Raw genomic sequence first — 22940 nt, 5'->3', positions numbered from 1 at the left:
GCATCTGCAATAAATGAATAGAACTGAGCTCAAATTTTATTAGTGGTCAGTGGCGCATATGTTCATCGGGTATTAATCTGCATGCCCGCCGTGCCAGCTGCTGTGCTAGGTGGGCTATCTTAAGTGTCGCCACTGTGCTGTGTCCATTGAGCACTCGACATGGTCTCGTGTAGCTGGGGCGATGATTTCTTTGAGCATGTGGGTTGAACCTCACGTTCACATACTAGTCACTTGTGTCTTCACACCGCAGAGGGGACGTCCGAGACTGCAGAGAGTCTTTAGACCTTTCACGGAATTTGCACAGTTTATACGTGGTCTTGGTATCCTTCCTGTCACTGTAATGTATTGATTGTTAAGCTTTGTTTTGTCTTGCACTCAGTAGGTATTTGTTCTCCTTTGCCTAGGGGCTACTACCCGAAGGGGGGCGGCGAAGTGATTGTCCGAATGTCGCCAGTTAAACAGTTGGACCCAATAAACCTGACTGATCGAGGCTCTGTGACCAAGATTTATGGGAGAGCTTTTGTTGCTGGCGTTTTGCCACTCAAAGTAAGTTGTCTCAGTGCTCTTAGAAGTCTACGGACACCTTGATAGCACTGCAACGTTGAGATTTTTTGAAAATAACCTTTTCTTTCAAAATAAGAGTTTCTGACAATTTGAGGTTTTGTTGGATTACTTTTCTTACTTTTGAATTTTTTGTTGTGTGAAACAGGGTCTGACAAATAGCCCAGGCTTCCTGGAACTTACTGGGTAAACCAGGTGGTCTTGAACTTTCAGCGTTATTCCTGTCTCTACCTCCAAAATGTTGTTAGTCCGTTTTTTCAAAACGGTCTCATGTAGCCCTGATGTAGCTGATGGTGGCCTTGAACTTACAGGCCCAGTAACCCCAGGGTTTATGTGAGTTCCCAAACACTTGTCTCACTGCTTATTCTCGGGCTGTATCCCCAGCCTGAGGACTTTCGTTTTGAATTATATTTCTCCCTTCCTTCCCTTCTGTCTGTCTGTCTTTCTTTCTTTTTTTGAGGCAGGGTTTCTCTCTGTAGATTTCGTGCCTGTCTGGATCTTGCTTTCTAGACAAGGCTGGCCTCGAACTCACAGAGATCCTCCTGGCTCTGCCTCCCGAGTGCTGTGCACCACCACCACTACCCGGCTATATTTATTTCTTTTGTGTGAGTAGGGATTGGGCTGCATTCCATGGGGCACGTGTGGAAGTCGGGGTTGGAGCACACTCCAGAGTGTGTTGTGGGGAGAGAGGACAACCTCCAGGGGCCATTTCGCTCCCCCTCCATGTGAGCTCGGGGACCCCAGCTCATGGCTGCTGGCTTGGCAGCAGGTGCTTCTACCCACTCAGCCATCTCAACTAAGGTGGCCCGAGAAACGTATTTATTTTGTTTGTTTTGTTTTTTATGAGACAGGGTCTATCCATGTGACTCTGACTGGCTTGGAACTCACAGGTACCCCAGGCTGACCTCAAACTCACAGACTTCCACTTGGTTTTGCCTTCCAAATGCTGCCATTAAAGGTGTGCCTCGCCCTGCCTAGAAGAACTTTTTTGTTTTGGTTTTTTGTTTGTTTATTTTTTAAACTTTGTTGTTTTGTTTGTTTGTTTTGGTTTTTGTTTTTGAGACAGGGTTTCTCTGTGTAGTCCTGGCTATCCTGGATCTCACTCTGGAGACCGGCTGGTCTCAAACTCCCAGAGATCCCCTGCCTCTGCTTCCCAAGTGCTGGGATTAAAGGTGTGTACCCCCACGGCCCAACTTTTAAACTTTGTTTTATTTTATTATTTTTGTGTGTATGAGTGTTTTGCCTGCATGTATATCTGTTCTATGTATATTCAGTGGTGGTGGGGGGCTAACCTCCCACCCCCACATTTCCTCAGAGTGCTCTTAAGTAGGAGCAGTAGGAAATATTAGAAGGATTTAGGGTGGAGAAGAAACAGAAAATACAGGATATCCTTGAGAGGACCTGGAACCTATTCTATCGGGGCCCTGACTGTCTCTGCCCCAGGGTATTTATAGAAAGGCCAAGGGGTGGAGCAAAAGACCTCCTCCAGCACAGCCAAGTGCAGACCATCTCAGACACCTGCACTTGGCCCGTGGTCCAATCATCCTCTCTATGCAGACCTGCTGGGTAAAGCCACTAGGAAACCCGAAAATGGACTCCCACAGTGCAGTGCCTTCTGAGGCTGGAAGAGGGTGTTGGGTCCCTTTAGGACTGGATTTACAGTGGTGATAAGCTGCCATGTGTGTGCTTGGGATCAAAAGGGTGTCTTCTGGAAGAGTAGACAGTGTTCTTCACTGCTGAGCTGTTACTCCAGCCCTGAATTTATTTTATTTTTATGTGTATGAGTTTCGCCTTCATGTATGTACACCACATGTGCTCCTTATACCTGCTGAGGTCAGAAGAGGATGTGGAATCCTCAGAAGCTGAAGGGATGGTTGTTAGCCCATTGTGCATGCTGAGAACTGAACTCAGGTCCTCTACAAGAGCAGCAAGTGCTTCTGACTGCTGAACGATTACTCCTGTTCTCTAGAACTTAATTTGAATGTCTTTTCTTTTGAATTTTTCTTAAGTCAATGTTCTCTCTAGCATTTTTAAAATGATGCATGGAGAAGTTGACTATGTTACATAATTTCGAAGGATTGAAAGTAATTATGAAAAACACATTGTCCAAATAACCAGTGATGAATTTGTTCTCCTTTTCTGATTTGCCAAAATAGGTAGCAAAAGATATGGCCGCGGCAGCTGTGCGGTGCATCAGAAAGGAGATGAGGGATCTGTACGTCAGCATCCAGCCTCTACAGGAGTCCAGAGACCAAGCCTTTGGCAACGGCAGTGGGATCATGTGAGAGTGCACACTTACACATTAGTAGAAACCCTGAAGTCATCATCCATCAGAGTGGAAGGCTGTTTTCTCAGTTGAGGGTTCAACAACATATTTGTAAGGACATTCTACCGAAACAACAGTCTAGTGAAGTAGTGTCATTATTCTGGCTGAAGCTTGGTGTCACATGCCTGTCACATGCCTGTACTTCTTAAACTCAAGAGTCACAAGTTTGAGGACAGCCTGGGCTCTTTCCAAGATACTGCCTTAAATTAGCAAAACACCGAAAAAAAAAAAAATGGTCATTGTGGTTTTTCCCCTGAGGTATTTTGCACTTTGTAAGCATTTATCTGTGGGTCCCATGACCGTAATTCAAGCAACTCCAGATAAAAGTATTTGGGAAAAACAGATTTATATTCTAAATGCAAATAGGCATTTTTTCCCCTTGTCATTCCTTGAACAGTACAGTGTAACAACTATAACAAAGTGTGTACATTACAGTAGGAGTCTTAAGTAATCTAGAGATGATTCAGAGTGTATAGGAGGATGTGCCTACAAGTTTGGTATCAATGTTACATCATTTCTCTTTTGTTTTGTTTTTTGAAACAAGGTCCCATGTAGTGTAGCATGACTTTGAACTTTCTGTATGTCAAAGGATGGCCTTGAACTCATGTTCCTCTTGCCTCCTTTCTGGGAGGACAGGGATGTACCACATGCTCAGGATGTTACTTGGTTTGGTGAGACAGATCTTACTCTGTAGTCCAGGCTGGCCTCAGATTGTCAGTAATCCTGGTGCCTTCCATCCCGAGTGCTGGAGTTACAGGTGTGAACTAGTTAGTTGATACAATACCATTTAAAGGACTTAGACATCCTTGGATTTCAGTATCCTTGTGTATGTAGATCCTGGAATGAACTCTCCATGAGTACTGAGGGACAGTTGTAGTGAACTTAGAATTTTTTTTTAAGATTTATTATTTTAGTTACATGTATGTGTGTCTTCATGTGGGTCTGTGCATATGAGTGCAGGCATCTGTGAAGTACAGAAGAGGGTGTCAGGTCTCTTGGAGCTAGAGTTCTAAGCACTTGTGAGCTGCCCTCAGTGAGTGCTGGGTACTTGGGTCCTCTGAAAGAGCAGTTTTCTTAACCACTGAGCTATCTTTCCAGCCCCCTGAATTTAAATATTTAAGCTAATCAGAAAGTAATCTTTGAAACTAATGCTAATAGAAATGTTTCCAACTTTTTTAAAGATACCTCAAGTATCAAATTAATTTACAAAAAGTTAGTATGGTAATGATGTCTTTTAAAAATACTGTGTTAACCCAGTTAGTAGTTAAGTTACAAAAATTCTTTAGTTGGTGTTTTTGAGGTGTAGAAGTACAGTATTTTGTGGATACTTACATTTCAAACCACCTTTTCAGAAATTTACAAAGATTAAAGGAAGCATTTGCCTTCTTTGCTATAGTACTATGTAATAAAAACCTAGGACAGAATTCGAGTCTGCATGAAGACATTTTTATTTAAGCTGACCATGGAGTGCTTTGTAACACTGTGTGCGAGTAACCATTTAGTGCTAATGACAGAATACCTTGTACGTGTGAGATTAGAATCTGCTGAATTTTTGCCCGAAGGAGTCCTATTGCCCCAAGAGGGCTGATGGGGGATTGTTAGGGATGTCACTGTCTGTTGGAGGAGTTTCGCTACTGCAGTGTGGTGACCAGATTGAATTTTGCCTGTTTAACAGTAATTTACGTGGAATTTAGAGTATTACAGTGTTGGTAATTAAACTTTTTTTCCTCCTATGTAGCATTGTTGCTGAGACATCCACTGGCTGCTTGTTTGCTGGATCATCACTTGGCAAAAGAGGTAGACACGAAGGAGAGGGGTCTGTAATTCCCATTGTCATTAAAAGAATCTTTATCTCCTCACAGTAGACTGTTGAGAATGATGACTGACTTACGTAAAAGATAGAGTCAACTATTAGAGCTAGCAAATTTTTCATCACTCCCAACTTTGTATTTTGAGAAAATTTCAGACCTCAAGTAGTCCTTTATACACCGTCTCCTAGGTGCACATTGTGACTATTTAGCTACATGTTATGTGCATTTCTGAACTGTTCCAACATTCCTTGTGGGTGCCGTGCCTCAGTCATGAAATTGCAGCATGCATTTCCAAATACCGACAGATTCACAGTGCCTTACAGCTGAAGAATTTGTTACACAGACATGCCCACACATTAACTTAAACAAGTTACCTAGAAGCAGTATGGGATTTATTTATGTTCACATAGTGTTGAGCCATCATGGTTATTGACTCTTTTATTCTACTTTATTACTTTATTTGGTTTCTTCAGACAAGGTCAGCCCTTGTTGGCCTGTAATCATTACGAAGCCCAGCCTGGCAATCCTCCTGTCGTAGCTTTCCAAGTGCTGGGATTGCAGGCCTGTGCTACTGGGCCCAGCTTAGGCTGTCTTTAGTACAGAATTCTGTGCCTTTTCTTTTTAACTCTTATGGGAATGACATTTGGAAAAGTTCAGGACATTTTTCTCAATAGAATTCCTCATAGTTTGGGTTTATCTGGTTGTCTCGATCTCAGGGCTTTCTTGTGAACATTTTTAGGAGGTATCTTGCAAAGATGATTTCGTGTACAGCTTTGCTAGACAATTTTCTCAAGGTGTGTGTGTGTGTGTGTGTGTGTGTGTGTGTGTGTGTGTGTGTATCCTTGATGTTATATATATGATCCAGTAAATGTAAAGATACAAAATACAAACAAAATTGCCTTATTCTGAGAAATTTTTATTTACAGCCAAGGATTTCTTTTAAAGACTGGGAGAATTTGACTCGTTACTTCTGATAGCGTTATTTTGTTTCGTCTTTGTACCAAAGACTTAGGATGTGTAGACAAGTAGTAAGTAGAACAAGGGACGTACTCAGAATGGTTAGCGCCTGTTCGGATCTTTGTTTGGGTTTTATTGTGTGCAGTGAATGGTATCTTACCCTCAACCTCAAGCCTCCTGCGTCAGCCTCCCTAACTTCTGGGCGTCAAAGGACTAGACTTTAAATGCTTGCTCTGGGAGTGTCACCTGTTCTTTTTAAGATGATACGGGGGGGGGGGGGGGGACCTTCAATTCTCCTGACATTTTCTGTGACTAATTCTAACTTGGGTAAATCACAAGTTTTAGATTGGAAACTGAAGTATAGCTTTGGGTTATAACTTTGTTATAAACTGGCCTTATAATGAGTTTTTAAAAAATTAAATTATGAGTGTTTTGCCTACATGTACGTCTGTGCACCACTTTTGTGCCTAGTGCCAGGGAGACCAGAAGAGGGTGTTGGACCCCCTGGAACTAGAATTACAGACAATTGTGAGCTGCCATGTGGGTGCTGGGAATTGAACCTGGGTCCTCTGGAAGAGCAGCCAATGCTCTTGACTGTGTATCCTTCTCCAATCCCTGCTTTTTTGTTTTTGTATTTATTCTTCATAGTTTTGGATAAGCTAGGGCCTCACACATTCAAGGTAGGTGCTCAAGCATTGAGCCACATCCCTAGCCCATGAGTAGTATTTTTAAGAAATACATGCCACAGAGCACACATGGAGGTTAGAGGACAGCTTTCAGGAGTTGGTTCTCTCTTTTCACTATGTGATTTTTGAGGCTTGAACTTGGGGCATCTGGCTTGGCTACAGGTGCCTTTACTGACTGAGCCATCTCACTGGCTCCATAATTAGTATTTCTTAAGCAGGCACAACCTGTTTTTCCTCCACTTGTGCATTGACACATTGGTTTTTCTCAAGTTTCAGAAGATTAAATAGCGTAAGGTCCTTCCTAAAAAGTGCATTGGTTAAGTTCAGAGCCTAAAAGGAAAATGTTACCTCCATGTTAATTGAAATGTACCAATTAAACTTTCTGTTTTTCTGGGACAGAATTTCACTCTGTAGGCCAGGCTGTCCTTGAACCTGGAACAGTCCTGTATAGGTTCCGAAGTGTGTCACCTTGTTCAGTTCAGTTAAACTTGGTGACGTGGAGTAATTTGTTGTTGTTTTCTTTTGATCACACCTGCTGTTTTAGGTGTGAATGCAGACAAGGTTGGAATTGAAGCTGCTGAAATGCTGTTAGCAAATCTTAGACATGGCGGCACAGTGGACGAGTACCTACAAGACCAGGTAATGGCGGCGGCACTTGCAGGTCAACACCATCCTTTCTGCTGGATTGGAACATAATTATGTTGAACACAAGTGTCTTTCGTTGTGCCATCAAATGTCCAGACACTTTTGTCTCATTTCCTTGGTCTCAATGCAAGGTATTTCCACTCAGCTGTCTCTATACTGGAACTTTTTATTTAATTTTTTTTGAGACGGGATCTTGCCTTCTAGCCCAAACTGATTTTGAATTCTCAACATGCACTTTGCCTCTTGAGTGCTGGGATTAGAGGTATGTGTCACCATACTTGGCTTGAATATAGTTTTTCACATGCTGTTTAATTATAGAAAGTCCTATTTCAATCATTTGAAAAGTTTTCTCTTAGAATTTAAATTCTTGGCCGGGCGGTGGTGGCACACGCCTTTAATCCCAGCACTCAGGAGGCAGAGGCAGGTGGATCTCTGTGAATTTGAGGCCAGCCTGGGCTACAGAGCAAGTTCCAGGAAAGGCACCAAAGCTACACAGAGAAACCCTGTCTCGAAAAACCAAAAAAAAAAAAAAAAAAGAATTTATATTCCTGGAGTTTCAGACCTTGCCTTTCTTGGCCTGACTTTCACGCACTTGCTTTCTTCTTGGTGTATTTTCTTTGCTTAGTTCTGAAATGCTCTTCTCTCTCCTAGTCACTTTGCTACTTAGTAGCTGTTTTCTTGTCAGTTTTTTTCATTTATTATTTAAGAAATTTTTTTATTCACTTTATATATCAACCACAGATCCCCCTCTCATCCCTCTTCCTGCTCCCCTTCAGCCTCCCCTCCACCTGACTACTCTCTCTAAAAGGGTAAGGGCTCCTGTGGGAGTCAATCAGTTGAGGCAGGACTAAGCCCCTCCCAGCTGCATCAAGGCTGAGCAAGACATCCTACCATAGGTATTGGGCTCCAAAAAGCCAGTTCATACACTAGGGATAGATCCTGATCATATTGCCAGGGGCCCCTCAAACAGACCAAGCTGTACAACTGTCTCCTGTATTCAGGGGGCTTAGTCTGGTTCCATGCAGGCTCCACAGCTGTTGGTCTAAAGTTCATGAGTTCCTCTAAGCTTGGTTCAGTTGTCTCTGTAGATTCCCTCATCATGATCTTGATCCCCACTTGCTCATATAATCCCTCCCTCTCTTCGACTGGATTTCCCGGAGCTTGGCCTGATGCTTAACTGTGGATCTTTGCATCTGCTTCAATCAGTTACTCGATGGAGGCTCTATGATGACAGTCAGGGTAGTCACTAATCTGATTACAGAAGAAGACCAGCTCAGGCACCCTCTCCACTATTACTAGTAGTCTAATCTGGGGTCGTCTTTGTAGATTCCTGGGAATTTCCCTAGCACCATATTTCTCCCTTACCCTATAATGTCTCCCTCTATCAAGATACCTCTTTTCATTGCTCTCTCACTCTGTCCTTCCCCAGCTGGACCAGCCTGTTCCCTCATGTTCTCATCCCCCATCCCCTCTCCTCTACTGCCCCCCCCTCCCCTTGTCCCCAGTTTACTCATGGAGATCTCCTCTGTTTCCCCTTCCCAAGGCGATCCATGTTTCCTTCTTAGGGTCTTTCATGCTTCCTAGCTTCTCTGGAGCTGTGGGTTATAGTCTGGTTATCCTTTGCTTTATATCTAGTATCTACTTATAAATTATTCCATACCATGTTTGTCCTTCTGAGTCTGGGTACCTCACTCAGGATGATATTTTCTAGTTCCATCCATTTGCCTGCAAATTTTATGATGTCATTGTTTTTTACAGCTGAGTAATACTCCATGTGTCTATGTACCACATTTTCTATATCCATTCTTCAGTTGAGGGGCATAGGTTGTTTCCAGGTTCTGGCTATTACAAATAATGCTGCTGTGAACATAGTTGATTAAGTGCCCTTGTAAGATTGAGCATTCCTTGGGTATGATCAAGACTGCTATAGCTGGGTCTTGAGGCAGGTTGATTCCCAAATTTCTGAGAAATTCCCATACTGATTTCCAAAGTGGCTGTACAAGTTTGCACTTCTACCAACAATGGAGGAGTGTTCCCCTTGCTCCATATCCTCTCCAACATAAGCTATCATCAATATTTTTGATCTTAGCCATTCTTGCCATGTGTAAGATACTCTCAGAGTTGTTTTGATTTGCATTTCCCTGATGACTAAGGATGTTGAACAATTCCTTAAATGTCTTTCAGCCATTTGGGATTCTTCTGTTGAGAATTCTCTGTTTAGCTCTGTAGCCCATTTCTTAAATTGGATTGTTCTGTATTTTGATAATGAAGTTTCTTGAATTCTTTATGTTTTGGAGATTAGCCCTCTGTCAGATGTGGGATTGGTGAAGATCTTTTCCCATTCTGTAGGCTGTCATTTTGTCTTATTGACTGTGTCCTTTGCCTTACAGATGCTTCTCAGTTTCAGGAGGTCCCATTTATTAATTGTTTCTCTCAGTGTCTATACTACTGGTGTTATATTTAGGAAGTAGTCTCCTGTGCCAATGTGTTCAAGACTAGTTCCTACTTTCTTTCTCTTCTATCAGGTTCAATGTAACTAGTTTTATATTGAGGTATTTGATTCATTTGGACTTGAGTTTTGTGCATGGTGATAGATATGGATCTATATCAATCTTCTACATGTTGACATCCAGTTATGCCAGCACCATTTGTTAAAGATGCTTTTTTTTTTCCTTCCCATTGTACAGTTTTGGCTTCTTTGTCAAAAATCAGGTGTTCATGGGTGTGTGAGTTAATGTCAGGGTCTTCAGTTCAATTCCATTGGTCCACGTGTCAGTTTTTAATGCCAGTACCAAGCTGTTTTTATTACTATAGCTCTATAGTAGAGCTTGAGATCAGGAATGGTGATGCCTCCAGAGGTTGCTTTATTATACAGGATTCTTTTAGCTCTCCTCGGTTTTTTGTTTTTCCATATGAAGTTTAGTATTGTTCTTTCCAAGTCTGTGAAGAATTGTGTTGGGATTTTGATGGGGATTTCATTGACTCTGTAGATTGCTTTTGGTAAGATCTCCATTTTTACTAAGTTAATCCTACCTATCCATGAGCATGGGAGATCTTTCCATTTTCTGATATCTTCTTCAAGGACTTAAAGTTCTTGTCATACAAGTGCTTAGTTAGTTACCTCAAGGTATTGTATATTATTTGTGGCTGTTGTAAAGGGTGATGTTTCTCTGATTTCTTTCTCAGCCCATCTATCATTTGTATATAGGAGAGCTACTAATTTTTTTGTTTGTTTGTTTTTGTTTTTTTTCAAGACAGAGTTTCTCTGTGTAGCTTTGCGCCTTTTTCCTGAACTCACTTGGTAGCCCAGGCTGGCTTCTAATTTTTTTTGTTTTTAGTTAATCTTGTATCTTGCCACATTACTGAAGGTGTTTATCAGTTGTAGGAGTTCTCTGGTAGAATATTTGATATGTAGACTTCATATCATCTGCAAATAGTGAAAGTTTGACTTCTTCCTTTCCAATTTGTATCCCTTGATCTCCTTTTGTTGTCTTATTGCTCTAGCTAGTACTTTTAGTACCATATTGAATAGATATTGGGAGAGTGGACAGCCTTGTCTTATTCCTGATTTTATTGGAATCGCTTTGAGTTTCTCTACATTTAATTTGATGTTGGCTGTCGGCTTGCTGTAAATTGCCTTTATTATGTTTAGGAATGTTCCTTGTATTCCTGATCTCTTCAAGACCTTTATCATGAAGGGGTGTTGGATTTTGTCAAAGGCTTTCTTCTAATGAGATGATCATGTGTTTTTTTCTTTTAGTTTGTTTATATGGTGTATTATATTGACAGATTTGTGTGTGTGTGTGTGTGTGTGTGTGTGTGTGTGTGTGTGTGTGTGTGTGTGTGTGTTGAAGCATCCCTGCATCTTTAGGATTAAGCCTACTTGATCATGGTGGATGACTTTTTTGATGTGTTCTTGGATTTGATTTGCCAGTATTTTATTGAGTATTTTTGCATCAATGCTCATGGGGGAGATTGGTCTGTAATTTTTTCTTTGTTGCATCTTTGTTTGGTTTGGGTATCAGGGTTAACTGTAGCCTCATAAAAAGTTTTGCAATGTTCCTTATGTTTCTATTGTGTGGAATACGTTGAAGAGCATTGGTGTTAGTTCTTCTTTGAAATTCTGGTAGAATTCTGTGCTGAAACCATTTGGCCCTGGGTTTTTTTTGGTTGGGAGACTTTTAATAACTGCTTCTATTTCCTTAGGGGTTATTGGTCTATTTAAATTGTTTGCTGCCTTGTGCTTGCTTCGGCAGCACATATACTGAAATTAGGACGATACAGAGAAGATTAGCCCCTGTGCAAGGATGATACGTAAATTTGTGAAGCAGTCCATATTTTTTAAAAAAAATTGTTTACTGCCTGTCTGGATTTAATTTGGGTATGTGATACTTATCCAGAAAATTGTCCATTTCTTGTAGATTTTGCAATCTTGTGGAGGAAGTATGACCTGATGATTCTCTAGATTTCCTCATTGCCTGTTGTTATGTCTCACTTTTTGTTTCTGATTTTGTTAATTTCGATATTCTCTGCCTTTTGGTTAGTTTTGATAAGGGTTTGTGTGTCTTGTTGATTTTTCTCAAAGAACCAACTCTTTGTTTCATTGATTTTTTTTTTTTTTTTGCATTGTTTTCTTTGTTTCTATTTTATTGATTTCAGCCCTCAATTTGATTATTTCCTGGCGTCTGTTTCTCCTGGGTGAGTTCGCTTCTTCTTGTTCTAGAGCTTTCAGGTTTGCTGTTAAGTCGCTAGTGTGGGATTTCTCCAACTTCTTTATGTGGGCATTCAGTGCTATGAATTTTCCTCTTAGCACTGCTTTCATAGATAGTGTCCCATAAGTTTGGGTATGTTGTACATTTATTTTCACTGAATTCTAGGAAGTCTTTAATTTCTTTATTTCTTCTTTGACCTAGTGGTGATTCAGTTGAACATTATTCAGTTTCCATGAGATTGTAGGCTTGCTGTAATTTGTGTTGTTGTTCAGTTCTAACTTTAAGCCATGGTGGTCTGATAAAATACAGGAGGTTATTCTAATTTTTTTGTATCTGTTGAGATTTGCTTTGTGACTGAGCATGTGTTCAATTTTAGAGAATTTTCTATGGGGTGCTGAGAAGAAGGTATATTCTTTTGTGTTAGGGTGGAATATTCTGTAGATATCTATTAAGTCCATTTGAGTCATAATGTCTGTTAGTTCCCTTATTTCTCTGTTAAGTTTCTGTCTGGCAGACCTGTCCATTGGTGAGAGTGGGATGTTGAAGTCTCTCACTATTAGTGTGTGTGGGGTTTAATGTGTGGTTTAAGATTTAGTAATGTTTCTTTTACAGATATAGTTGCCCTTGTATTTGGGGCATAAATATTCATTTTGTTTTGTTTTTTCTGTGGAGCTGAGGATCGAACCCAGGGCTTGCACTTGCTAGGCAAGCACTCTACCACTGAGCTAAATCCCCAACCCCATGGGGCATAAATGTTTCAGATTGAGACTTCATCTTGATGGATTTTTCCTGTGATGAATATGTAATGTTCTTTTCGATCTCTTTTGAGTAATTTTAGTTGTGATTACAGGCATGCACTTCCAGGTCTGGCAGAGAAGACGTTTTTATATTGCACTGTCGGTGTGCTTTCCTTTCTACCATATCTTCCTCTCAAGTCACCAGTCTGCTTTTAGAGATGTGTTCTCAGGCCAGCCCATGGTAGAGCTCTTGCCTAACATGCCTGGAGTCTTGTGGTGATCTAGGGACAAAGGAGAAAAGGGGAAGAAAGAGGAGGACTCTGCAGGATTTCTTGATCGTTTTCTAGAACAGTTCTCCTTATGTTCAGTCATTTCCTTCTTGCCTAAGTCCGTATTCCCAGGAATTCTGTAGTCTCCGTTTGCTGTTTAAAATGTAACTTTAGAAGAGAAGAACTTGTCTTATATGCCAGCTTGCAGAAATATTTGTTCTAATTAGTGTAACAATGCCCAGCTCTCTATTTTATTCTGAAAAGTCAGTCTTGCTAAACATTTATCAAGCCACAGACGCTGGTCGACACACTCTCTGTCACCATCTAAAGCTTCTGGAAACAAAGAAAATGCAGATTATTCTTTTAATTTCTTTTTAAAGCTGTTTTGATTTCTAGTAGCATTTTCCTTATGGGTGACTAGGGAATTGGAAATTCTGAGTATTTGCATATTTGTGAGATTTTTTTTCTTCTTTGTTCTTTTTTAATAGCTGATTATTTTCATGGCGCTAGCCAATGGAATTTCCAGAATAAAAACAGGACCAGTCACACTGCACACACAAACAGCTATTCATTTTGCAGAACAACTAGCCAAGGTGAGTAATCTGTTAGCAAGAGCACCTAGGTTAATACACAGGAAACCCAGTAGCAGTCACAGCTGGTGCAGCTCCTGGGCTCCCTGCAAAGTGGGTTCTTAGTTCCCTCAGCATCTGTCTGTGTTGTACTCTGAGATGGTGGGTGCTGAGAGTAAAATGAGGCCGAGAGGAGGCTGTTTTCTGTTTTGGTCTATAGTCTGTCCGCAGCCTGGGTTTGGGGCACAGCTGGAGGACGTTTTTGAAGGTTCTGTGGTTCTGTGGCCATCAGTGAAGGAATTCTGCTTTGAATGCTGTGTGAGCTCATGTTGTGCCTTTTCTTCAGGACTCTTAACTAAAAAGAGAGAGAGAGAAAGATGAGTATATATTTCACCATGAAACTAATGTGAATTTCTTTGTAGGAAATATATAAATTATTTCCTCTGGCTTGTAAAGCCACTGTAGAGTGTTTCCCTTCTCAGATTGCTTCTCACTTTTTTTTAAAACTATGAATACACACAGCTTCTTCTTTTCCTTTTCCAGTACCAGAGCATATTTTTATTTTGGAATTTCTCTTTTACTTTTTGCATGGTTTTAGTTTAGTTTTATTGAGTCAGGGTCTCAACCTATATTTTGGGCTGACTTTGAACTTCATAGATGGACCCAGAAGAACTTGTGGTCCTCTGGCCTCTGCCCCAGGCATGCTGGGACAAAGCAGAGCCACCACACCCAGATGCTATATTCTCTGAAATATAATTCTGTAAAATTTATGACTCAAATTTTATGAGGTTGCTGACTTTTTTGAAATTATAAAAGTAATTCCCATGAGGCCTGGTAGTGAATGACTGTAATCCAGAGGTCAGTTCTGTCTGCATGGCACATTTCAGGCCAGCCTAGGCTATAAGGTAGAGACTCTTTGAAAACAAGAGCAGTAAAAGGATAAAAGAACTACATTGAACTCTCTAAAGAATAGTCTTTTTATTTTATTTTTTAAATCGACAATAGTTATTTTCATACAAAATATTCTGATCATGGGTTCCCCTCTTTGATCTCCTTCCAGGTCCTCCCACCTTCTTTTACTTCCACCTCAACACTTTTCTTAAGAAAACAGACAAGAAAGTGAAAATGAGAATAAGACAAAATGAACAACCATAAAACAGCACACATTCATTCTCATTCTCCCCTCTCCCTCCCCCTCCCCCCCCCCCTCCCCCTCCCCTTCTCTCTCTCCCTCTCTCGAGTATTCTTCATGAGCCAGTCATGGTAGTACATGCTTATAGTTGTAGCACTTGGGTGGTGGAGGCAGGAGGATCAGGAGTTCAAGGCCAGCCAGTGCTTTGTAACAAGACCCTGTGTCAAATCTTCACTCCATCTGTCACCAAAAACAATTCAGTAGCTACAGAAAGACATGGCGTCGCAGCTGTGGAGGTGCACAGAGGTGTCCCTGCTTTCCCCCTGTGCAGTTCTTACAACTTCTACTCACTCAAGTTTCCGTTGTTGTCCTGAGGAGGAGTAGATAAAAGCCTGATGACAGGAGTGAATTACCTAGTTTATAATGTCCTTGATTCCCTTTTCTTGCTGCTTCTTTTTTTCATTGTTCTGAGAGTCCAAACCAATGATCTCTGCATTTTGGACAAGCATTCTATCATTGAGCTTCATCCTATTATTGTTTTTAAATTTATTTTTATTTTATTTTATACTTATGGATGGTTTGTCTGTATTTATTTGTATCATATTTGTGCTTGATTCCCTGAGAAACTAGAAAGGTGTCTGGTCCCCAGGAGCTGGAATTGCGGTGATTGTGAGCCTCCCTGTGGGTGCTGGAATTGAACCTGGGTCCTCTAGATGAACAGCCAGTGCTCTTACATGCATAGCCATCTCTCCAGCCCCCTGTGCTTACTTCTATTTATACTTCTGCTGTATTTCCAGTTAGCACTCTTCTCCGCCGTAGACTGACGTCCTTGCTAGTTGCTATCAAGTTTCACATATTGTGGCCTTAAGCTTTACAGTACTTTGTATGTTTGTAGCCACTTACATGTTACTTAAGTGAGTCTACAGCAGAAAGTACCCTGATTGGGGGGGGGGGGGGACTTTTGTTTCTTATTCAACTGTGTGTGTGCATGGGTGTGGTGGGGGGATGTTTTTCTTGAAAAGGGTCTTACTAAGTGTAGTTTAGGCTGGCTTCAAACTCCTGCCTCAGCTTTCTGCATTCTGGGCTTACAGGTCTTTACCACCCACGCTTGGTGTGTGTGTGTGTGTGTGTGTGTGTGTGTGTGTGTGTGTGTGTGTGTGTGTGTGTGTGTTTGTGTGTGTGTTTGTGCGCGCGCGCATGTACGCTTTAAAACAGTTTCTCTGTGTATCCTTGGCTGTCTTGGAACTTGCTTTATAGACCAGGCTGGCCGGGAACTGGCCTCGAACTCACGGAGACTCAAGTGCCTTTGCCTCCTGAGTGCTGGGATTAAAGGTGTGCACCCCCACACCCAGCCTCTTTGTTGTATTTTAACTGGGTGACTTGGGCCAAAGAGTCTATTTTTCTGTCCTTCAGTGCAAAGAGCTCATCTGTTAAAATAAGGGACTTCCCCTAGATCATCTCTTAGGCTCTCTGTAAGTACGCTTAAGCATAAACTTGAACTGATTCCCATCTATATGACTTGTGTTTCATATTTTCATGTCTGTAATTTGAAAAGTGCAGACACATAACTACGCAAGAGTTTGGCTCCCTTGCTCAGTGCTCAGTGTTTCTTCATTATTCCAGGGTCATTTTTAGAAGTCTGCTTGTGCAGTTCACTGTTACGTGAACAGAAACTGAAGCTTGTGAACTTGGCTGGTCAGGAAGACCACAGGATGGTGGTTTCACATTGTATTTTAGAGACTCCTAAAACTTAAGGCGTACTGGAAATCCCTTTGCCAGAATCTCAAAACCTATTCAGTTGTTTTGACTTAAATTCAGTTTTGTTAACAGGAACTACATTTTTCTTAAAAATGGTGCTTCCAGAGCACAGTGACGGACCCCATATTTCAAAGGTGGCTTTAGCTAACTAGTGAGAACTGGAGCATTAGGCTCAGTGACGAAGGAAGGATGTTAGTCACCACCACCCCTCTGCCCCACCTACCCTTTCTGAATTGCTTCTTGAATTATGTTTAGAGGATTAAATTGGCAGGAAAGATTTAGTGAGAGCAAATAATGTCATAGCTGACAGGTACATGATTCAGGCCCATGTTTTAGAAGAAGAGAGGGGAAGAGAAAAGCGCTTCAGAAGTTCCACTCGCCTTGGCTGCACATGTCTCTTCTTAGTCAGTGGGTGGGGGTAGCCTGATTTCTCTGTTCTGACAGACTCCACAACAGTGAACAAGAACCATGGTACCAGGACAAAGAAGCTACTGAATTTCTTTATAAGTCACTTGATTTTTATGTGTGTACCTTCTTCAACAAATAGATTTGATATTAACTCTGTCTCCTTAACTTCGAGTTCTAGGGTTATCCTGTCCTCTTCGTTGTATTTACATGCTAATTAATATTCTGCTTCCAGGCCAAATTCACTGTGAAGAAGTCAGAAGAGGAAGAAGATGCCTCTAAAGACACTTACATCATCGAATGTGAAGGAATCGGGATGGCGAATCCACATCTCTAGGGGCTTTACCTAAGCGATACCTCCATGTTGGGCTAACTGATTTTATATATGCTGTGACACAGTGACTAAGAAGTAAGATATTGACTGAATTTGGAGGAGATGAAGCGTAGTACTTTGAGATGCTGAGAATGCTTCATCATGTGAAGCTCACCTTGACTGTCTCCTGAGATACACACAGTGACAGACAAAACTTGGTGAGGATGGTAGTCAATTTCAGTATTAAAGTGTTGAAATCAGATGTGGTTGATACCCCAAATATGCGCTGCTTCTCCTTTTTTTTCCCCAAATGTAATAAACTAAGCCAGGGACATAGAGTTGATCTGTAGTTTGTGTTACTAGTGACCTCATCTGTAGTTTTACTTTCTGTAGTTTGAACTACCTAGTGTCAACTTTGGTCCTGAAATATTAACTAGAAATTTTGACATAAATAACTCATCAGTTTTGAATGCAACTTCTTTCTGAATAGCATGATGAAATCGCGTACCTTCTGTTCTGTCCCACCTGTGAGATGAATCATTTGTCCAGTATGTCAATATTATTTTTGCCACTAACCTGCCCATGACACACTTAGTAGCTGTTTGCTATCAGATCAGTAGTTGTAGTATTACAGTGTCTGTGTTCCAGTGACATTAGACTATTAAAGGCTCCAGTGTGCAGGAGCAGGCCCGGCTTGACCGTTCAGGTGTGTCCAAAAGAAATGCTTCCATTAAGTAGCATATCGCCATCTTAACCCTAGCAGGTTTGGCCACATTTATCTCAAACACGTCTGTCTGGCTTGGAGTGTTCCAGAAGAGTTGAGTGCCCTTAGGATAGAAATGTGCCGCCATTGCTCTCTGCTGCTCCTGTTAGCAGCTGAGGTGCCTCGAGTGAACCTGGTCTGATGTTTCAGCTCAGTATGCGCTCTCTGTCTGTCTGCGTGTAGTTGATAAAAACGTGGATGGATCTGACTTGGATCTTACCTAGTGATACGTTAAACATTGTCCAAGTCAATCCGGAGAGGGTGCTGAAATACCTTCAGGAAATTTAAATTTGTATGTATCGACCAGTCATTGTCCAAGTCAATCCAGAGAGGGTGCTGAAATACCTTTAGGAAATTTAAATTTGTATGTATCGACCAGTCTGCTCAGAGCAAAATATGGTCATTATCCTTGCCAGTGGTTTCGATAGCCTCGGATAGTAGGTGCAGTTTGCTTCATAGATGAAGGGTAATTAAGTACATATTCACAAAGTAAGTAAGCCTTGTAAGTTGCTCACTCTGTAATAATTGAGATAGGAGATAGACTTTTATCCTTGGAGTAAAGCTTTTAGAATTCTGGTAAGTCAGGCCTCCCTCAGGCTGGTGTGACCCTTTGTGCTGGTAGGATGTTGTCAATGGTGTTGAACTCAGCAGCTCGGATGGTGACAGTGTGGTTGATGTTGGTAGGAATGCCATTGTTAAATCTGCTTCTCAACAAAGGTAGGGCAGCCGTAAGCTTTGTTACTCCCTCGGGGAGCTAAATAGCTTCTGTTATAATTCTCACTTGATTTCCTGTGTTAATAAGAGGGAATTGTTAATAGTTAATAACAAATAGAAGGAGTTCTGGGGATTTGCCGCTCTTTAACATTAGTAGACGGGGTCCTTATACTGGCCATGCACTCCCTGTTTAGCAGAGGCTGGTCTTGAACTCTGATTCTTCTGCCTCCATCTCCATGTGCTGGTATTACAGCACTAAATACACTAATAGCCTGGCTCTTTAAGAATATTTTAGGGACTGATCTAACTCAGTGGTAGAGTACTTGCAGTGTGTTCATGAGGCCCTGTGTGCTCTCATGCCCACAAGAACTAAAACTAATATTCCTCAAACTTGTTTTGGTTTCTGTTTGCCTACATCAGGGCTTCATTTAGAGAACTGGTTTCCAACTTTCCCTGCTTACATATTTCTTCCTCAAATCGAGGAGCCTGAAAGCAGGGCAGGTTAGTGGGTTCCTCTTTTAGATTCTCTTTCACAACCTGCCCTTCTTCCTCTTGACAAAAGTTTTTTTTTTTTTTTTTTTTAATCCCCATTATAATATTGCTCTTATTTTTATCTTGCACTCTTCTAGACTGTAAGAAAATCTCCAGGGCACTAGAAATAAAAACTTGACTTATTATTCTTTGAAAGACTACTCAAAGATACACATTTGTGTCTATGTATATTATGTAAAATGGGCTTCAGTGTTTACATAAATCATCGCAACAGTGCATCTTTAAATAAAGCTAATGTTTATGATTATTAGAAGCATTTGTGAAAGCCCAGTAGATTATGTATCTATTGTGCATGTGAGTGTGTGGGTATATGTGTGTGTGTGCATGTGTGTGTATGGGGTGCCAGAGATGGACATCGGGATGCCTTCCTCAGGAGCTAGGGTTACAAGCACTGAACTAAGAGCTGAGTGGTGTGCCTTTAATCCCAGTACTTAGGAGGCAGAGACAGGAGGATTTCTGAGTTCGAGGCCAGCCTGGTCTACAGAGTGAGTTGTAGGACAGCCAGGGCTACACAGAGAAACCCTGTCTCAGGGTTTTTTGCCTGTGTGCTGAGGCTCTGAATGTGGAGCCTCCTATTTTACGGCTAGCACTGGGCCCAGTGAGCGATCTCCCCAGTCTGTTGGAATGCTTATGCTCTTTAAAGACGGGAAACAGCTGTCAGCTTGGGGAGTGTGTTGCTGACATGAGCAGAGGATCCAAGACTATTGGCCTGAAAGTTTGAGAGGCAGCAGTTCAGGGTAGAAACTAAGGCGGTCTCCCACCAGGATTACTCATGAAGCTTAATTTGAGTTTTCTTTATGATTGTGTTTTAATGGTCCCCAAAGTCAATCAGGATCAAAATGCTAATTTTGGTCTTGTTGATTTCTAATGTGCTATATGTTCTTTTATTATTTGGTATTGCAAACAGATGATCTTTTTTTTCTTTAGTAAGAAATTTTCTACTCACTCCACATACCATCCACAGATCCCCCCCTCCTCCCCCTCCCCAACTCTCTTTCTCAAGCCATGCTGCATCCCCACATTCCCTAAATCGGGGTCTCCCATGGGGAGTCAGCAGAGCCCAGCACACTGAGAGAGACAGAGCTAGGCAGGTCCAAGCCCCTTCCCACTGCACCAAGGCTGTGCAAGTGTCACACCACAGGTACCAGATTCCAGAAGCCTGCCCATAGACCAGGGACAGATCCCGATCCCCCTGCCTGGGTGCCCCCCAAACAGTTCGAGCCAAACAACAGTCTTCCATATCCAGTCTAGTCCAGTCCCATGGGGGCTCCACAGCCACCAGTCCACAGTTCATGGGCTTCCACTAGTGTGGCCGGTCATCCCTGCACGTCCTCTCATCATGATCTCAGTGTTCCTCGCCTGCAGTATCTCTCCTCTCTCTCATCAATTGGATTCCTGGAGCTCAGCCTGGGGCCTGGCTGTGGATCTCTGCATCTGCCTCCATCAGTCACTGGACAAAGGCTCTATGATGACAGCTAGGTTATTTGCTAGGCCGGTAGCCAGTGTAGACCAATCCAGGCACCCTCTGGACCACTGCCAGCAGACCAAGGTGGGGTCATCTTTGTGGATTCCTGAGAGCCTCCCCAGCACCCTGCCTCTTCCTATTCCCAGGATGTCCTCATCTATCATGGTATCTCCCTCCCTGCCCTCCCACTCTGTCCCTGTTCCAGCTTGACCCTCCCATTTCCCTATGTTCTCATCCCCTACTTGCCTTCTGCCATCCCACACACACCCAGTCCACTCGTGTAGATCTCATCCACTTCTCCTTCACAGGGTCATCCATGTGTCCTTCCTAGGGTCTTTCCTGTTAGCTAGCCTCTCTGGAGCTGTGGATTGCAGTCTGGCCATCCCTTCCCTCATATTTAGTATCCACTTATGAGTGAGTACATACTATGTTTGTCCTTCTGAGTCTGGGTTACCTCACTCAGGATGATATTTTCTAGTTCCATCCATTTGCCTGCAAATTTCATATCATTGTTTTTTACTGCTGAGTAGTGCTCCATTGTGTATATGTGCCACATTTTCTTTATCCATTCTTTAGTTGAGGGGCATCTAGGTTGTTTCCAGGTTCTGGCTATTACGAATAATGCTGATATGAACATAGTTGAGCATGTGTCTTTGTGGTAAGATTGAGCAAATCTTGGGTATATGCCCAAGAGTGGTATAACTTGGTCCTGAGGAAGACTTATTTTCTGAAAAACTGCCATACTGATCTCCACAGTGGTTGTACAAGTTTGCATTCCCAACAACAGTGTAGGAGAGTTCCCCTTGCTCCACATCATCTCCAACATAGGCTGTCTTCAGTGGTTTTGATCTTAGCCATTCTGACAGGTATAAGCAAACAGGTGATCTTATACTGGAAACTAGTGATGTAGTTCCTATAAAGTTAAAACAAAGTTAGAACAAAGAAGAGACATTGAAGCAGCCAGAGCTCAAAAAGTGCAAGAAGCAGTTAATACTCTTAGGGTTAGGAAGACAGAAGGGAAAGGTGCTGTCTGTAGAACTGAGGAGTTTGAAGGAGGGGCTCTTTGAGACTACAGGTCTCTTAGGAAAGCCTACTGTCCAGCTAACTGTCCAGCAGCTGATGGGGCCTCAGAGCACTATGACTGACATCCAGGTACAGGTGCAGCGTGGCAGGTGCTTGCATGGTTCAGATGGCATGGCCTGGGAGATGCAGAGCATAGTGGGGGATAATGTCCTCCTGTCCAGGGGCCAAGTGAAGGTACAGCAGAGGTGTGGAGGGCCAGAGATAAGGCTGGAGAACTGCACCACCAGATTTGCTGCTGCAACAGTCCCAAGAGGAACTGGAAGCAGGAAAAGCCCTGGATTTCTTACCTCCCACTCCTTTCCACCCAGGCTTTCCCTTTTTCAGAAGCCCTGACTGTAAGCCACGTGTTAAGGAAGTCTGGAAATTGTAGAAAGCATCTCAACCATTAAATAATTTTGAGAGGTATGCTTGGAGTTAAGAGACAGATCTATATTGTTGATCATTCAGCATCTTTGATGGTTAACCTACATTGTCTACTTGACTGGAGTTAGAAATACCATGGGAACACTCACTTCTGGGTATGTCTATGAGGGTGTCCTGACTAGTTGTGTGTCATCTTGACCCAAGCTAGAATCATCTGAAAGGAGGGAACCTCAATTAAGAAAATGCCTCCATGAGATCCAGCTTCAGGGCATTTTCTTAATTAGTGATTGATGGAGGAGGGCCCAGCCCATGGGGGTGGTGCCATCACTGGGTTGGTGGTCCTGGGTTCTATAAGAACGTGGGCTGAGCAAACCATGGTGAGCAAGCCAATAAGCAGCCCTCCTTCATGGCCTCTATATCAGCTCCTGCCTCCAGGTTCCTGTCCTGTTTGAGTTCCTGTCCTGAATTCCTTCAGTGATGGACTACAATATGGAAGTGTAAGCCAAATAAACCCTTTCTTCCCCAAGTTGCTTTGGTGATGGCTTTTTATCATAGCAATAAAAACCCTAACTAAGACAGAGGGTGTTTCCAGACCTTAAATATGAGCAGCACTATGCCATGGGTTGAAATTCCAGACAGGGTACAAGGGAGAAGGTGAGCTAAGCACCAGCGTTCACTGATTCCTGACTGTGGGCATATGACCAGCTGCCTCACACTTCCGCTGTCACGCCTTCTCTGCGCAATGGACCATGCCCTTGAACTGTGAGCCTCGACAACCCTTCCTCTCCTGGGTATTTGAGCACACCAGGAAGGAAAGTGACTGACAGCACCTATTTACATACCTCTATTTTAATAGCATGTTGCCTTGGCCCAGTAAGACAACCATTCTTTTCACAAAGATGTTTCCATCCTCTGAAGAGGTCAGTCACCATAGCCTTGTTTGGGTGATGATGACTGCTCTATGCAGTCCCACCCCGGCATTCTAAAACAGAGTGACTGGTAAAGTTAACAACAGTAACAAAACTTTCAAAAATGTTTGATTTCTTCTTTGAAAATTTCATGCATGTGTAATAACACGTATCTTGAATATCTTCACTCTCCATCTTCTCTAGCTTCCCC

The 22940-nt window shown here is 42.2% G+C and overlaps 1 protein-coding gene and 1 non-coding gene across 4 annotated transcripts in view; both read left to right on the top strand.

Annotated features, from left to right (window-relative positions):
• Rtca (RNA 3'-terminal phosphate cyclase) overlaps positions 1-19163 on the top strand; it is a 29017-nt gene extending 9854 nt beyond the window's left edge. For 2 of the 3 annotated variants that reach the window (XM_036190586.1, XM_036190588.1), the window contains 6 exons: positions 405-546; positions 2718-2842; positions 4626-4684; positions 6886-6980; positions 13193-13297; positions 16804-19163. In XM_036190586.1, the coding sequence (XP_036046479.1) occupies positions 405-546; positions 2718-2842; positions 4626-4684; positions 6886-6980; positions 13193-13297; positions 16804-16905 (628 nt within the window). In that variant the 3' untranslated portion in view covers positions 16906-19163. The remainder of the gene's footprint in view (positions 1-404; positions 547-2717; positions 2843-4625; positions 4685-6885; positions 6981-13192; positions 13298-16803) is intronic. The other variant, XM_036190587.1, reaches the window with a different exon arrangement.
• LOC118586417 lies at positions 11227-11328 on the top strand. The gene has a single exon (XR_004945312.1). It is a non-coding gene; the product is annotated as a U6 spliceosomal RNA (small nuclear RNA).
• Positions 19164-22940: the final 3777 nt, after the last annotated feature.

This window comes from Onychomys torridus, chromosome 6 (genome assembly GCF_903995425.1).
Source record: "Onychomys torridus chromosome 6, mOncTor1.1, whole genome shotgun sequence".
Taxonomy (NCBI): Eukaryota; Metazoa; Chordata; class Mammalia; order Rodentia; family Cricetidae; genus Onychomys; species Onychomys torridus.
The sequence above is the reverse complement of the archived record's forward strand: the minus strand, read 5'-3'. Positions and strand labels throughout refer to the sequence as shown.